At 37.6% G+C, this 18,494-nt stretch overlaps 1 protein-coding gene across 3 annotated transcripts in view; it reads right to left on the bottom strand.

Moving 5' to 3' along the window:
- The window catches only part of LOC120350637, a 194,187-nt gene that overhangs the window by 83,292 nt on the left and 92,401 nt on the right, over positions 1-18,494 (bottom strand). For all 3 annotated transcript variants that reach the window (XM_039425035.1, XM_039425037.1, XM_039425034.1), the window contains exons 5-7: positions 17,503-17,649; positions 12,730-12,868; positions 11,819-12,002 (exon numbers count right to left, since the gene is read on the bottom strand). In XM_039425035.1, coding sequence (XP_039280969.1) covers positions 11,819-12,002; positions 12,730-12,868; positions 17,503-17,649 — 470 coding nt within the window. The remainder of the gene's footprint in view (positions 1-11,818; positions 12,003-12,729; positions 12,869-17,502; positions 17,650-18,494) is intronic.

Genomic DNA, 18,494 nt, shown 5'->3' with positions numbered 1-18,494 from the left:
ATACTTCATGTGGCTCTCTACCTGGCTTGAGGAGCATTATAACCTCTGCTACTTTCCATATTCCTGGTACAAATTTGAGTATGAAAGGACATTCAAATTGTGAGTTAATTTTACTATTGCTTTTCTTGGTAGGTGCTTGAGGACTAAGCCAGTTATCATTTCAAATCCAGGGGTCTTTTTGTTATTCAGATTTCTTATTTCCCTTTTCACCTCTTCTACTGTGACACACATTATTTCTTGATTTAGCTGTAGGATGTTCTCCTCTGCTTCTAAAGTGTCTTCTTCAGTTGTGTTGTTTGGTTGAAAAACGTCCACAAGATGATCTGCAAAGGTCTGTGCCTTTTCATCACTACTCCTTGCCCATTGTCTGTTCTGCTTCCTGAGAGGAGGAGATTGATGAATGGGTTTTTCTATTTTCTTAGCTGCCTTCCAGAGTGGGTAGTCTGTACTGCGTTCTGCTGTTAAGTTTATCAAGTAATTATTGATTGATTCATTCTTGATACATTGAATCTCTCTCCTTAGTTCTTGAGTTAGATTGTTTAAAACTCTTTTGTCTTGAGGGGAACGTGATTGCTGCCATCTCCTTCTTGGTCTTCGTTTTTCCACAATCATTTCTCTGATTTCCACAGGGTAATTATTTCCAGTGGTTCTTCTTCTGAATTGTGGAGTATTAAACCAGCCTGTTGGATATCAGTAACAAACTTCTCTAACTCCCGATCAATCTGTTCTTCGTCTCTTAATGGCGAGTTCAACTCTATTCTTTCATCCAGCATCTTTTGGAAACCATCCCAATCCATAAATGGCTGTTGACTAGCGCAGGACAAGCATTTTCCTTCTGTAAAATTGAATCACTCAGATTCAAAATGATGGGTGAGTGGTCCGAATTAAGATCGAAACTATCCCCTAAATGTAAATAATTTACCCATATATTCTTTGTCAGAAAAAAATCTATAAGATCTGGGATTTTCCTCGTATCGGTGGGCCAGTAGTTTGGTTTACCAGTTGAAAGAGCTTCGCACCTCATCTCTCTCATTGCTTCATAGAGCTGTCTTCCCTTGTGTGTTGTTAAGCGCGATCCCCAATGCACGTGCTTTGCATTGAAATCTCCACCAAGAATGAATTTGTCTCCTAACATATCTAGCAATGATAAAAATTCATCTTTTCTGATTGAATATCTGGGAGGACAGTAAATAGCTGCAACAACAAAACGATAATTGACGACTGCTTTCACTGCTACACCAATCAATTGTATTCTATCACTTTTGAGTTTCACTTGTTCATGATGTTGTAGATTGTCTCTGATGATGATGGCACTCCCACCCCTTGCGACATTGCTGGGATGTAAAGCATGATAGATCCTATAACCTTTGAATTTTATAAACGACTGCTTTGTAAAATGAGTCTCAGATATAAGACATATATCTATTTTTTCAATGTTTAGAATTGCTTCCAACTCCTGTTGCCATTGTAACAATCCATTTGCGTTCCATTCCATTATTTTTAGTGAATGAATCATTTGAATTGCAGTAGTTTACTTTGTTTTGACTTCTGAAATTTAGACTGCAGTGAGGGTATTATTTGTTCTTGTCTATCCAGTTTTGCCAAGATGAGCTGCAAAATATTATTGTTATCTCCTACTTCACTTTTTGGCTCTCCCAATTTTGGTTTATTTTCTTTTGAGACAATCTGGGCGAAAGTTAATTCCTTTACCGCGCTTTCTTTGTTTGGATTGTGGGTTTGTGTATTTTCTGTGATTTTTGGTGGAATATTCTTCACTGTGTTCTTCCGTAAATCTGGAATATTTTTGTTTTATTGGAGTTTTCAATCTTTTGCAATTTGATTGCTACAGTGCAGCCTCGATAGCTGGCTGGATGCAACGTTAGTAGACAGAAGGTTGATCACTCACAGGTGTAAGATTCGAAGTGGTGGGGGGAACGCTAGCGTGACGTCACGTGTAGTAAAAATGTGATAGAGTAACCACACTGAGCATACAGTTTATTCACTGTAGCTTCAAATACATCGTTGTTTAATCCCCTCAAGATTGACTTAGAACTTAAAAATTCTTCATACTTATAGCGAATGAATCACCGATTCTGATTATGTTGTTCAATATTTAAAGTTCATACAACTTGTATGAATAAAATGAAGTTGTGACACAATCAAAAGCGTGACACGAAAAAGTTAATAAGCTGGAAAAGCGTTAGTGGACAACGTTATACTATCATAATTTAAGATTAAGCCATAAAAAATCTTACATAAAAATCTAAAGCGATAAACCGATCCCGATAAATCTGATGGATTTCATTCATATAAATGCGCTGAACAGAGGAGTGAACACATGCTGGTATCGAGCACATGTTTTACGAGAATCAAAATATCTCATCCCCGAAATTCACAAGCTGATGTATAGCGAAACTACAAAATATAAACACGACCTAGAAGATGAAAATTCCTTGAGGGTTTGAAAGGGAAGGTTAGGAGGTAGGGGTTTTGCTCTTATATGGCAAAATGCTTGTATTATTTGAGTGTTTTGATAATTATTGTAAGGCAGAAACAGAAAGCTTGCATGTCAGAAAATATTTGTGTTATATAATTTGACTATACGTCACCGTATGATTTTCAAGAATGCGATATTTTGCCTACTCTGTACTACAGCCAACGTCACGACTACAGTTCCCCCACTCCAATTGCATTTCAACAAAAATACTATAGATGAGTGACCAACCTTCTGTCTTCTAACTTTGGGCTGGATGTGCTTCCCCGCAATGAATACATTTTGTTAAAGCATCACTGGGTTTTGTACAGTCTTTTGTTTGATGTTTACCTGCACACTTTATACACCTAGGCTCCTTGTTACAGTATTTTTGAGTGTGACCGTATGCTTGGCATCGTTTACATTGCGGAATCAGGTTGGCCTTCTTCAGTGCTTCCACTTCCACTTTGCAACCAAGTATATTTTTAAGTTCAAAAACTTTTTTTATACTTTTTTCAGCGCTGAATGAGACTATGAACATATCTAATGGCTCTCTTGTCTTCCACTTTAGCTTATTCACAACTTCTAGAACTTTCAATCCTCGTATTTTCAAATCTCCCAGTATCATGTCCGTACTACAAGAGTGATGAAGTTTTTTAATCATTACTCTTATTGGTCTCGACCTCTTATCTTCATAAGAATGCCAGTTAAATCCGTCATTAATGAGTTCTCTGGTAAAATTCCGATAAGTTTTGGAGTCGACTGCATTTATTTTGAACGTTTCTCTACTCAAGAGTTTTATTCTAAATTTGTCAGCTTGTGACACTTTTTTCAAACTCTTAAGGAGTCCATCTAGATTCTTGATACCATCCATCATGATTGGGGGTGGTGGCATTTCTTATTTCTTCTCTCTCTTCTCCACGTCAGTGGTTTTAGAATTCAAGTTCTGTTGAATTCTTTTTGCAGACACATTTTTGACTTCTGGTGGTGGAGTACTAAGCTTCCTCTTCTTGGTAGCCCGCTTAGTACGAGTCCTGATCCATTCCGTTTCTTTGGCCAATTCTTCCTCATTTGTTGAGTAGTTCTCGGCTGCTGAGCTGGTAGGCTGTGAGCTGTGAATCTTCTTCTCAATATTCAGAAATCTTGCTTCCAAATCCTGCACTTTTTTTAACAGTTCTAAGTTGCTCTTCTTCAATTCCTTCCTCTTCTCATCGGTCTCTTTCCAGGCGATGAGAAGTACCTGCTCGGTTGAAGTTTCGAGTTTATTCAATTTGATATATTTATCTGGTGAACACTGGATTTCTGATGTATTTAGCATGGTGTTGGTGTCCATACTGTCGTTAGTGGCTTCCTGTTCTCCTTGCTCTCCTGTAGGAATACTAGGTGGCTCCACTAAGTTAAACATATTTTGAAAACATACCTTTCAAACAGCCCTTGTATCAACACTCATGCGCACGGAAACACGAACGCGAGCTTTAGAACGGCCGCGAAAAGCAGGTCGCTTTGCTTGCATGAATTCCGCGGTTGACGACCGATATTTGATGCAATATGTTTGTTCCACTTTTGATCGCGAACAAACTGCTGACTCACCACTTCTACACTACACTATTACTACTCCACTATACGTCCGTTCTCTACGAGTTGTAACGCAATACTCCGGCCAAGGGTGTGGCCATTTTTGTGGATAGGGAATGGGAACATATAATTTATTGTAGACTACAAGTATATCAATGGAAGAGTTCTCACCGTCAAGTTCAAATATGGTCGTGGACACCTGGTAATAATAGAAGTCTATGCGCCTGAAGAAGGGAAAGAGGAAGAAACAGTTTCATTCTACAACACACATCAGAAGGAGGTCGAAAAATATAATAAGAAATATGAAATTATTATCATAGGTGATCTGAATGCAAGAGTTGGAGTAGAACCTATTAACAATGTTGTAGGAATGTTGGGATGTAGGAATGTCTCTTTCGGTGAGAATGCAAAGAACAGAATCGGAGAGAGCCTAAGAGAATTTGCCACTTTCAACCAACTAAAAATTATGAATACTTTCTTCCATAGAAAATAAATACACAAGTTCACATGGGCAGCACTTGGAACAGGATCTTTGATAGACTACATGATAGCTAACCAAAAAATAGCAGAACAGATAAGAGATGTGAATGTGTTCCATGACTTTGATGTATTCTCAGGTCACTATTTGGTTGTTGGTGGAATAGATTTGTAAACACGATGGAAGAAAACCAAAAAAAAAAGAAAAAAACGAAGGAAACAAACGCAACCAATGGAAATGAAGTTTCCAAAGTGTATCTGTTGGAGGAAGAAAGTACAATTATTGAATCAAGAGGATATCCCAAACATATCATTCAATCTCAGTCTGCATCAGTCAGAGGTGTTAGACAAGGTTGTTGTATATCGCCGACTTTATTCAATATTTATGTTGACAACATATTAAGCACATGGAAAACTTTGGTGGACTCAGGTATACAGCACTCAACCAATAATTTTGTGAATTCAATTATGTATGCAGATGACTTAGGGATAATTCAGAGACATGAAGATTCCTTACAAAAATCAGTTTTCTTGTTGGACAGAGTTGATGAAATTACAATTTGAGAATATCAGTTATAAAAAAAAAATCAATTGCTTTCAAAGGAAAATATCCAATCAGAACAGAAATAGAATTGAATGGAAAAGTAATAGAACAAGTTAAAAATTTCAACTATCTTGGTAATGATGTAACATATGATGTGTATAATAAAATTTCGAAGTTCCAGAAAATATGTGACACCATACAAAGAAACCTCAAAAATAAAACACGACAAGAAACGAGACTAAAGTTTATAATACTATTGCAGCTCCGACTCTCCTATATGGAAGTGATAATTGGATTCACACATGGAGAATGAACAGTCGAATTCAAGATGCAGGAATGAGATTTCAAAGGAGTGTATTTGGCTGCACTAGAGTTGATAGAATCAGAAATATTGATATAAGGCAGGTTTTATTAGTTGCTCCTGTGCATGAAAGAATAATTCAAAATAGATTCAACTGGTGCAGTCATTTGTATAGAATGCCACCTGGAAGAATTCCCCTTGAAGTGAAAAACTATAGGCCCACTGGGAAGAGAGATGTAGGGAGGCCAAGAAAGAGATGGGTACCGGAACAGGTCAATCAATAAACCTAATCCCTGTAGTGAAGATGAGATGATTAATGATGTGCATGACAGCATTGACTCTGATCTAATTCTGTATGCGGATGACACCATCAACAGTGCTCATAAAAGGCAAGGATGATGTTGAAGTTCAAGAGAGGGGGTCTGTTTACTTAACCAATTGAGTTACTGGATCAGCCTTAACTATCTCAAATTGAATTTGACAAAGACAAGTTTTCTAAAATTTGCTACAATTGAAGGTATTGGACATTTTTTGGAGACAATCTGATCTAATGCCGGTGAGGTATGTCACTCTTGGGAACTCCGATTTCTTGGAGTAGAGCTGCAGAAAAATGTTAAGTGGGATGGCCATTTGAAAGCACTTTCAATTGCAAGAGTGGCAACTTCCAAAGCATCACTGGCTGTCTACCATGACTATATTTTGTCTCATATTCGTTACAGTATCATGTTTTGGGGATATAGTGAAACAAAATGTACAGAGAGTTTTTCGAAAGCAAAAGGAGGTCATCAGGTTGATTGAAGGAGTTGACTCTAGGGTGTCGTTTAGGCCAATTTTTGAACGACTAGAGCTCCTGACTGTACCGACCCTGTATTTTTCTGAAATCGCCTCCTTTGTTTCCAGAAACAGACAAAGATTCATGGCAAAGAGCAAGACATAAAGCGATCACTCTGCAGTACCCAATACACAGGCTCTCATTACTGGAGGGGAGACCACATTATGTAGGGCTCGCAGTTTTCAATTCTCTACCAGGTTATTTAAAAAATATGAGTAATTATCATGGATTCATGGCAGCCTTAAAAGATACACTGATTGAAGCTTCTCCATATGCAGTAAGAGAGTGCTACGACTTGTTTCCCAATAAATTTTCCACTTAAGTCAATACCTAATTCAAACAAATTACAATATTTAATAAAACCAAGTTAATGAGACTACTATATTCAGTAACAATCATCATCTCTATATCATGAATAGGCCAATTTGTATCAAACCGACTTAAATTACATTTGTTATTAGCTACTCATCTCTTACTGGTTAAGATTCTTCTCACCTTAATTTTTCTAGTTTTGAGCCCTCTATTGGTTGAAGATAATATCTATATCTTCCAGAATTACTAGTTGTACTCTGAGTCATGGGTTAGAGTGAGAATGAGATGACTCATTATAGCTTGTAAACTTTGAAGACTTTTGTGAGAATTATTGTAAATCTAGCAACACACCCTGGTCTCTGTGGCTTTGTTGGGTTTGTCTTGGACCATGACAAGATATGCGCAATGTGATTCAGTATTAGTGATTCAGTATTAAGATATCTTTTCTGTTTCAGTAATATTCCAGTAAATAGTTCCATGTTCACGTTCTGTGGTCACTAATTCTTGTTCCAAATTTTTTCAATATCATATGATATCACACAATTTGGGAAATACCTGGTGAGTGAGGGGTTAGCTGTTGTTTGGCGATGTCAACAAATACGAGGCTTTTTGATTGATTCAGGAACCCTAGAGTGTACATTGTGGTTAGTGAGTCCCTAATTCATCATTAAGCTTGAGTCACCAATTGTTTCATTCTGACCAGTAAAGCTTTTTTGATTTTTCAAATCAAATTACTACTTGCCACTCGTTTCTCTTTGATTTTGTGAAATAAAATCGTTAATACTATTGTTGCCATATTTTGTGTTCAGATTTAAGAATACATCTATTTTCATTTTGTCAGGTTGCCACTATTTCTTCTTTCATTCTGTGGAATAAATCGGTGTTAAAATCTTCTTGTCCTCCTCACCAGCATCCTGCATATTCCAACCCCACCAGAAGGGGAAAGAATTATGAGTGTCATCGACCCCAGCTGATTACAGGAAGACTGTGCTAAGACTTGAGAAGGTATACAGAACAGGGCTCAGCTCTAGGAATATACTTTCTACTATAAATACCTGGACAGTCCCTGAGGCCATGTATACATTTGACATAGTCAAGTGGACAGATACAACTTTGCAGGAGTTTGACAGAAAGGTAAAAACAACTTTGACAAAGAATATACTTCATCACCCCCCATAGCTTAATCCAGTGGCTTTACCTGCCTGGAGGTGGAAAAGGCCTCTTGAGTCTGGAGACTATGTGTCGTCAACAGGAGGACAGACTGCTGAAGTACTTCCAGAATGCAAACAGTAGATTTTCAAAGGCCGTTTATCTGGTAGACAAGGAGTACAGCCCATTGCAGCTGGTACATGAAGTCCAACAGCTAACAGCCAGCTCAGCAGATGAGCGGCTGGAAGCATAGAAGGTGCATGAAAGGTTTGCTGCAGTACTTCATTCTGATTGTGTAGTCAGAAAAGAATCAATTGAATGATTGCAGACTAGTGGAATATCCAGTGAGACTGAATGAGACCAGGTAATCAGCACTGGAGCTTACAAACGATATTTGATCTGGCTTATATTGGATAGTAGCTTTCATCTTTGCAGGGAAGCCATAGAATCAATACAGTGGTGGATGTTCTGTAATTATTGGTACAGAGAATTTGCAGCAGCACAACAATGTGCCCAAAGTGGTTCATCAGGCATTGGCAGAAAATATGAGTTGATAGCAACTGAGGTGTCTCATTATAAGTCTAAGCAAGAAATGGTATTGAGTGGTGAAAAAGGATGGCTTCTTTGGGATTGTTGTATGACAACTGACAGAGCAATGGAGGCTAACAGCCCAGGCATCGTCTTGTTTGACAGAAAGAATGAAGAGGCTTACATGATTGATGTGGCAGTGCCCCTTGATGAGAATCTTGTGAGTGCCATTGCCAAAATGAAAAGGAAATAGCAGCCTCTGTCAGTTGAACTTAAAGACATGTATTAATTGAGGAAGATGGTAATGATCCCTATAGTAGTGTCTGTCAATGGACTGGTCACAAGATAATGGAGCCAAACAATGGAACAACTGCAGTTGGAGAACTGGCATGTGAAAATTATGCAGCAAGCAGCAGTTCTTGGTACAACAGTACCAAGCAGCAGTTCTTGGTACAACAGTACCAAGCAGCAGTTCAGTGGTAAAACTAATATTGTATGCAAGTTTCTAAGCGTCTGATCTGTAGAAGAGTGTTTGAGTCTCTGCTTTGAATTGCAACTATTTAGTCTTGAGATGAGAATTGAACCCCGGCTACTTAGTTATGAATACAAAAAAAAATTTCCAATAATAATAATAGTTTAAGGATAAATAGCATATCATACAGTGGCACCCTTAAACATGCTACTGATTGATTCCTGGTATTTTCCCAATTAACAATTCAGCCAAATTGAACCAAAATTCCAGCCTCATAAAAAGTGTTCAGACATTTTATGGGATATGAGATCTGATGAAAATGAATGTCTTAACATCATTTAATTACGAATACTTCAGAACTGGCAGAGAAAATTATGTCTCTGCTGAATTCGAAACAAAAAGTAATGTTTGTCCAAAAATGATAAAGAAGCATGGGAAATGAGAGTTCATGAGGAGAAAGTTCTAGTTCTAGTTGAGTATGGGGACTGATATCATTTAAAGTTAAATTTTTCTTTGTTGTGCTTGATAGAAGCCAATATAAATTAAACTTAATATAACTTGGAAAGCGGATTGAACTCTGCAGCAAAAGCAGGAAAAAATGGAGAACAACAGCAAAAGCTTCAATTTCCTCTTTGATAAAAAGGATTTTCGGAAATGAGAAAAAGTCTTTGAAAGACGCCAGCATACATCCCAGTAAGCCTTGGCAATGTATTCAAATGAGGAGGCGCAAATGATGCAACTAGTTTTTGATCAGTCTCAAACCAGTCGTTGCATACAACCCTGGACTTGCAGTTGCAGTCATGTTGCATGAGATAGAATAGAAAAAAAATTATTTACAACTCCCTTGCCATTATTATTATTATTATTATTATATTATTATTATATTATTATTATTATTATTATATTATTATTATTATATTATATTATTATTATTATTATTATTATTATTATTATTATTATTTTATTATTATTATTATATTATTATTATTATTATTATTATTTCATCCACCGACCACCTGTAAAAGGGGTATAAGGATTTGTCAATTTGTCATTAATCAAACAGCGACATGTTATCTATCTTCTTAAACCTCCATCTTGAGGTTTGTAGAAATCTTTATATTCCTCCACTGAGTAGGCACATATAGATAGCAGCTCTTCTTTCAATAAAAATCTGAAAGCTTTACCTGACTTTTCTTTTATGTGAGATGGCAATAAGTTGTACATCCGGATACCTGAACTCCTTACCTCTCGCTCATACATAGTACTTTGGTGTGCATCATCTCTCAAATTATTTCTGTATCTGGTCGAATATTGATGAAATGTTTCTCCTGTATTTTTAAAAAGAAGATTGTTTCCAGAATATATGGGCTAGGGAGTGGGAGAATTCCAAGTTTTTTGAAGTAGGGCCTACAACTAGTTCAGACTGACTCTCCTATCATCACCCTGAATGCCCACTTCTGCTATCAAAACATATACTTTTAGTTTTTTATCAACAGAGGATACTATTTCATCTACAATTGAAAATAGAGCATCGTTTATTGAAAACCTGGCCGGAAACCAAATTGATCAGATGACAGTAAACCTATTCGATTTAAATACTCTCTAATTCTTCTAAGCACTGCGTACTCAAAAATTTTAAGTAAAACAGGCATGTTAGCAATAGGTCTGCGGTTCTCTGGAAGTTCTCTTTCGCCTTTTTTATGAGTAGGAATTATTTTTGACAATTTTAGTTTCGAGGGTGCATAGCCCACAGTCATAGAACTATTAAAAATGATAGTTAGTGGCTCCAATATGTTTTCTGCTGATTTTTAACCAAGGTTTTTTAACCATTGGACTTATGTGCAGACTAGTTTTGTTTCAGATGCAAATTGGTTTCAGACAAGAAACTGGTTTGCAACTGTTGTGGCAAAACAGTTACATAGAAGGGCCTTATGGCCCTAAGTGGGCCTGTGTGTGCAGGGCCATGTGGCCCTAATTGGGCCCGTGTGCACTGGTCCTTGTGGCCCTGATTTGGCCTGTGTGCACTGGGACTTGTGACCCTGAATGGACCCGTGTGTGCTGGGCCTTGTGATCCTGAATGGGCCCGTGTGCACTGGTCCTTGTGGCCCTGATTTGGCCTGTGTGCACTGGGACTTGTGACCCTGAATGGACCCGTGTGTGCTGGGCCTTGTGATCCTGAATGGGCCCGTGTGCACTGGGCCTTGTGGCCCTGAGAAAGCCCATGTGAGCTGGGCCTTGTGGTCCTGAGAGGGCCAATGTGAGCTGGGCCTTGTGGCCCTAAGTAGACCCGTGTGTGCTGGGCCTTGTAGCCCTGAGAGGGCCCATGTGAGATGGGCCTTGTAGCCATAAGAGGGCCTGTGTGCGCTGGGCCTTGCGGCCCGAAGTGGGCCCGTGTGCACTGGGCCTTGTGGCCCCAAGTGTCCTGAGCCTTGTAGCCTTGAGAGGGTCTGTGTGCGCTGGGCCTTGTGATTCTAAATGGGCCCGTGTGCACTGGGCCTTGTGACCCTAAGTGGACCCGTGTGTGCTGGGCCTTGTGACCCTAAGTGGGACCGTGTGCGCTGGGCCTTGTGAGCCTAAATGGGCCTGTGTGCGCTGTGCCTTGTGACCCTAGATGGGCCCGTGTGCACTGGGGCTTGTGGCCCTGAGTGGACCCGTGTGCGCTGGGCCTTGTGAGCCTAAATGGGCCTGTGTGCGCTGTGCCTTGTGACCCTAAATGGGCCCGTGTGCACTGGGGCTTGTGGCCCTGAGTGGACCCGTGTGTGCTGGGCCTTGTAGCCCTAAGAGGGCCCATGTGAGCTGGGCCTTGTGACCCTAAGTGGGCCCGTGTGCACAGGGCCTTGTGGCCTGAGAGAGCCCATGTGAGCTGGGCCTTGTGGCCCTAAGAGGGCTCATGTGAGCTGGGCCTTGTGGCCCTAAGAGGGCCCATGTGAGCTGGGCCGTGGGTAAATTCAAATGGAAAAATGTAGACTCTCCTTGTAATAGACTCAACAGACTCAAACATTGTCAACTGTCATAATTTAACATTATCGCCTCCTCATCCAATGGATGATGACAGTTAGAGATGAATCTTGTCACTATAATGGTGTTTGTTCACATCTTACTGCCTATCTGTTCATATATCTAGGAAAACCTGCTCTTATCATTATTATACGTACCATATCTTATTATTTTATTAACTTCGTTAGCAACCAATTTGATTTCAGTGACTTGTAAAGCCTGATAATCGACACCTTGTAAGTTAACAGTTTCAACTGTTACGCCATCAAAGTAATTGATACGATAAATTTCAGTCCAGTTAACTATCAACATTTTATTGACAACTCTGCGGAATTTCACTTCCTGTTAAAAACAAATGAATGGAACAATTTAAAAATCAATATTATGAGTATGGTAGACTTCATGCAAAAATTACAATTTTCCAGGGAACACAATAGTTCCATCAATAATGGACTTTTACATAGGCTTTTATTGTTTGGATTTTATTCTACATGACTCGATAATAATTTTGAGATAAAATCATCTGAGATAAACATCTGATAGAATTATCCATCTTTATCAACATGAATCGACGATAAATTAATATTATATAAAATATTATTGATTTATTGATATATTTTTTTACAAGAGAGGATTGACAGGGAGAGAAAAAACTATAGATACTCCTCGTTACTATTCCTCTCCCAAATTTATATTACATTTTGAAAGTTCAAAATAGGGTTATGATTTCACTTTTCTGGAATTTAGTCCATTTTCACTTAAAAACAGCAGAAAATAATGATTTTAAATTTTTATGGTTGAAAACTAGATGAAACACAAAAATATTACACTCCAATGACCATTAATTGAAAAATGTCTGCATAATTTTACAAAATTTAGAACCAGAAAAACACAACTCACTTATTCAGCACAGCTGAATATATTATTAAATATAACGAGATGACTTGAATCACTGCTATAAAAGGCAATGGAAAAAGATTTGGCAACTATGTTGTCCCAACATCTCCGCTGGCTTTAACGTGAATCTTACTCTATAGATTCATGTAGGCTACATGTCTGAGATCATTACCTCATTCACTTTACAGGTCCATAGCTTTTGTTCGAAGAAGTCAGTTAGGTCCCTTTCAGTTGTTTTTCCTCCACCACTTCGAGTCACACTTGTGGCCAAATCCTCAGCGTAAGTGTGCGCCTTTTCTCTTTCACAGATTCTAGAAACGTGGAGAAATAATTGAAAATATAAAATTCATAATATCAAGCTTTGTATTGGTAATTGAGCAAGCGAGGTCCAAGATTCGAGTCGTATTGCATATCTCTTCATGTATTTTCATGTTCCTTTTACTTTCCTTGCCCTATTACCATGGGTAAGGAAAGTATCGCTTTCCGAAAAAAATTGAGGTACCCTAACTTCTGAATTTCTATACGTTTCAAGCTCCCACTGAGTCCGAAAAAGTGGTTTTTGGGTATTGGTCTGTATATAGGTGTGTGTGTATGAGTGTATGTGCGTCTGTGTACACGATATCTCATCTCTCAATTAACGGAATGACTCGAAATTTGGAACCCAAGGTCCATACAGTATAAGGATCCGACACGGACAATTTCGATCGAATGCAATTCAAGATGGCGGCTGAAATGGCAAAAATGTTGTCAAAAACAGATTTTCTCGGAAACGGCTTCAACGTTTTTGATAAAATTTATACCTGAGATAGTTATTAATAAGCTCTGTCAACTGCCAAAAGTCCAATATCTGTAAACATTTCAGGAGGTCCGCCTCATCTATGCAAAGTTCGATTTTGGATTCCCAATTATAAGGCATCATATACAATTTAAACAAAAAAATTCAAGTGGAAAATATTGAGCATGAAAATCTCTACAATTAATGTTCAGTAACATTTCCACCTAAAATTGAAAATAAGCTCGAAATTCGAGAAAATGTGACTATTTCAATTGCAAACTATTGGCAACTATCTCTGTTGATTCTATTGAATCATCCACTATGAAGAGATAGCAGACATCGTGTGTCTCCAGCGAGATTGTCCTGTCACCAGCTGTCTCAGTAGATTTTTGAATAGTAGACTTGAGATGCGCGTGAATACTAGCGTCAGATGATCAATTTTCATAACAGCAAGGAAAGGTGTGTGAGTGCGCCACACCAGATTTTTTGAATTGCGGGTCGAAGTATAGGAGTGTTTAAGGTGCTTTGAGATTTTGCTTTTTTAGGATCATTTGAAAGAGAAAGAAGTTTACTTCATACTCCAATATCACTTTGAAAATCAGACTACAGGAGTTTTGATAACTAGCAGGTAAGTCGTGCACCGCGAGGGTCTATTTAAAACGAAAATAGGTATTTCATGCTGATATTTAAAGTATTAACAACTGTAATTATCATCTAGTAGAATGATTTGATTGGGCTTTCATCTTATGTAAATTTTGTATCACAAATTGGATTGATTTGTTCCATTTATTGGATTCAGAATAATTGATTACAAAAATGTAAATTTTCCTAGAACCATCCTATGTAGCCTACATTGAAGGCCGGTTTCCGAGTTCGGGATTTGGCTAAGTTCTAGTCTTTAACTGGCCTTAAACAATGAAGTCAGAAACTTTTCAAGTCAGAGTGTTCACATAGTTGAGGACTCAAATAGACCCTGGAGTTTAGAGATCACGTTAGACTCTGGAGTTTATAATTTCGCTTTCTGATTGAAGGGCTCATAAGTCCAGGACTTGAATTAGATTTCCGCCTCTTCCCGAATCAAGGATTTCGAGAGTATGCTCATTTGAATTAGCCCACTTCAATCAGCTGTCTCCCATTGCCAAAATAACAACAATATAATATTGTGAAATTCCCTCATGTTTACTGCGTAAAAGAGTTGTCACAAATGTACCATGTTTGAACTCATTTTGAAAGGAATGATATGTGGATTTCAGTAATTAGAGTACAAATTGAGAATAGTTTACAGTTAGCGAAATGTAATCTCTCAGCAAAAGAAATACTTAGTGATAGCTCAGGAATTCTATTGGTTTCAATTGAATTTTTCATCGTTCTATCCTAGAAGACTACTAGTGCAGGTAGGCAGGGCGTGTATGCCTGTAATGCATGTTAGCGTGTATATTTCAGTAATTAGAGTACAAATTGAGAATAGTTTACAGTTAGCGAAATGTAATCTCTCAGCAAAAGAAATACTTGGTGATAGCTCAGGAATTCTATTGGTTTCAATTGAATTTTTCATCGTTCTATCCTAGAAGACTACTAGTGCAGGTAGGCAGGGCGTGTATGCCTGTAATGCATGTTAGCGTGTATATTTCAGTAATTAGAGTACAAATTGAGAATAGTTAACAGTTAGCGAAATGTAATCTCTCAGCAAAAGAAATACTTGGTGATAGCTCAGGAATTCTATTGGTTTCAATTGAATTGTTCATCGTGGTGAAGCGAGGGTAAACTTAAGGCTGTGCAAAGGCTAAAAATAAACTTTCTACTCGTGATATTTTTCAAAGATTTTCGATTCGTATATCATCAAGCTATCAAAATGAAAAAGTTTTCTGAGGGAAACATTTTTTTACTGATCATAACTTTTTGAGATATTAACACAGCAGTTTTCTGGGTAGACACTTGTTCGGGTAAATAATTTCTCTGTTTCTCAAATCAAAAGAACTCTCATTGAGTCCACCAATGAAGCTTTCAGCTTTTACTTGATCTTAATGTTCCTTACAGCTACAGTTAAGTTGAAATGGCCCCATGACTTGAAATCTTTCAGTTTCCACTTTTAAATAGTTCTACTTGGATCTTGTCGCGATTCCCTGCAGAATGAAGCATGAGTTCTGCATAATGCTTTAGTGTATTAATATATGATCAGTTATTTTTCAATTTTCCTCGATCTTAATTACACTGAAGTCACAATCACAAAAAATGTAGGAATTTCCCCGAATGAGGAAGTAGTGACATTAAGCTGTCAAATCTTTCAGCTTCCACTAGGGTAAGGAATAGCCTAACGACCACATTATACAACCACACAGCTCTTATACTCTTCATTCTTCACTCGCAATTTTTTACAGTTTTCCCCACTTGCATCTTTTTAAGATTAAATGGTGCATGATTGCCAATGTCACCTTCATAAGAACTCATTTTCACTTCTTGAAAATATGCAGAGAAAGAAGGAGCTGAGTACATGTATTGGATATTGGCATATGACAGGACACTTAAACACAACTACTGTCAGTTCTGCCATCCGCAGTCATTTGAGAAAGAACACATCTCCAGGAGATGAGGTGTTCCTCGAATGAATGAATATTTCAACAGGTGGTATCTTCATATGAGCTCAGTGGTGTTGAGTTATTTCTAGCCCATTAGGTCCGTCTTGCTTTTACGAACAATTCCATATTATGTTTTAAGCTGGGTTTATATCAAAGTTATTACCAAAATGTTAATAACTTAGTCCTTATATAGATCCTATCAGATTGAACGGAGCTTGACAAGCACATATGTTCATCATGTGTATGATAGGTTATGCTCAATCTAATAGAATCTATAGAGATTAAATTATTAACATTTTGTTAATAACTTTGGTGTGAACGCAGCTTTACTCAATTTTGATAAAAAATGGATATAAGGTGTTTCTCAAATGACTGATTCTCAAAAAGAGAATAATATCGCACTTCATTAAATATTCACCACGATTCAGAATAACTAATGAGACTAGAAGAGAACGATATTTGAGTTATATTCAGGAAAGTTATAGTGAAGGGTTATAAAATAGAGTTCAAATGTAGATTTTGAGCTTTGTTGATGGAATCTGTTATGTGTGATTAAAATATGGGAGCCATTTCGTTTTTTTATACTAAATATGATGATTGTAGATTGGCTTGAACTTGTAGATGTAGATTGCTTCAGATGTGAAGTTGATCTTAAATGTTTGTTCTTGATATCTGTGAGATGCTTTATACTTATCTATTCGCATTAGTGTTACTCATCACTTGAAGAAATGCAGATGATTGATAGAACTTGTTGGATTTGAACATTTTCATATATGAGTATATTAAATGAGCTATAATGAAGATGAATTCGAACTGTTTGAAGCTGGAGGCAGTTTGATCTTTGCTCAACAATCAATTACTTCTAATGGTTGGTGGTAGGTACTGATTCAATGATCATATCAATATTGTATTGCGAGTATACACATACGCTTGTGGCCTTCCTCCATCACTCTCCCTGATGATTGATGACACCCAAGTCCTCCTATTCATAGCGTCTGCCTATCCTTATTGTTATTCTAAACAATGGATCGCTCAGTGGACTGCTAACCCCCAAAATCGCTCATCGGACGTAATCAACTGTAGCGTCATCAGAAAAAGAGAGCAAAGTACAGTTTCCAGCGGAAAACTCATTTTTGTCCACCATTTGCCAAGCCTAACAATTACAAAACACAAAAGTGTGTATCTCAAGACTCCATGAGAAATGGTATGAATTTCTTTGTTATCATGAGTAGAAAGAGAATATTTACGATGACATTCTTGGCCATTTTGGCCAGTTCACAAATTGAATTCTGATGATTATCTGACAGAATGCAGATATACTGATCAGTAGATGCTCATGGCCAATATTTAAAAAAATGTCCTTCTCAAATAGTATAGTGAGTCTGTGAGGCTAAATAGTGAGGTACTATATTGTATGAATGTATCTGTGCATTAGTTGTGAAACTGCCACAGTGATAGATGAGTGTCCTTTCAAAAATAAAACATTTTGTACACTTGATAATGAGAAGAATACACTGAACTGATCATGACATCAGAGAAAATAAAAGGCTACTGATGATCATTTGTGTAAAAAAAAAACATTTAAAATACTCACACTGGATGATCATTGGTCACTGGAAGCGTGTCCTGCCACTTGGAACCAATAATCAAGTATGAAATACCATTAGGAGATGGCTTGGTCATTTTCATTACTTCATCAAATAATCTTAACGGAGTGGCAGCGGTGACGAACCACCATTCTCTTCAAAAAGAAAAAACATATATGACAAAATATCCAGGCCAAAATGTACTAAATCTCTTCAGGCAAGTCCATATGAATGGGAATATTCAAATTGATAACCTTAAATCAACTATGTCATCGAATTGGATATTTTCAGTCATATATGGGCTTGTATGAGAGGATGAATTCTTGTACATTTTGGCAACACATAAACATTTTGACTAAGTCTCAACCAGTTTTATTCAGAGTAGAATAACGATGGTGGCGTAGAACCATAGAGAAAAAATAGCGTAAAGGCTGATTTACACGGTGCCAGTAGGCTTGCCAGTTGAGGTAGCCAGTCACTGGATGCCATCGACTCAGTGGCGTAACGTACACCCCCGCTGGACCCGTGGCGCGGGGGGGGGCCAGGGCCCGGATAATATGTGGGCTAATATAGGTTTTCTGAAAAAATTAAATTACCCGGTCTAGGGCCCGAAATGATAATTATATATTGCATACTTTAAAAAGAAAAATTAGATAATCATGGAAGTAACTTTTGATAAAAAAGCAGAAGTTTTATTGTGGAAAATGACTGGTTTCATTCATTGTGTAAGAAGAAATATGCAATAGAACAATGTTATCAGTATGGCTATAAATTAATATCAAGAGGATACAAGTGGAAAATAATGAATAAGGCAAGAAAGAAAAACAATCATTGTTCAAATCTACTCGTAATAATAATTATAGTTCCATTGACAGAGCTTCAATAATATTGTTTGCTGGCAGTGAGCTTATTGGAAAATTAGGAATGTTGTTTGTTTACGAATCATTAAAATTTACACATCCGGTGAGACAGTCCAGACTGAGACTATTCAAACCACTTA

This window comes from Nilaparvata lugens, chromosome 3 (assembly GCF_014356525.2).
Source record: "Nilaparvata lugens isolate BPH chromosome 3, ASM1435652v1, whole genome shotgun sequence".
Lineage (NCBI taxonomy): Eukaryota > Metazoa > Arthropoda > Insecta > Hemiptera > Delphacidae > Nilaparvata > Nilaparvata lugens.
Note: the sequence above shows the minus strand (reverse complement) of the source record. Positions and strands in the feature narration are given on the sequence as shown.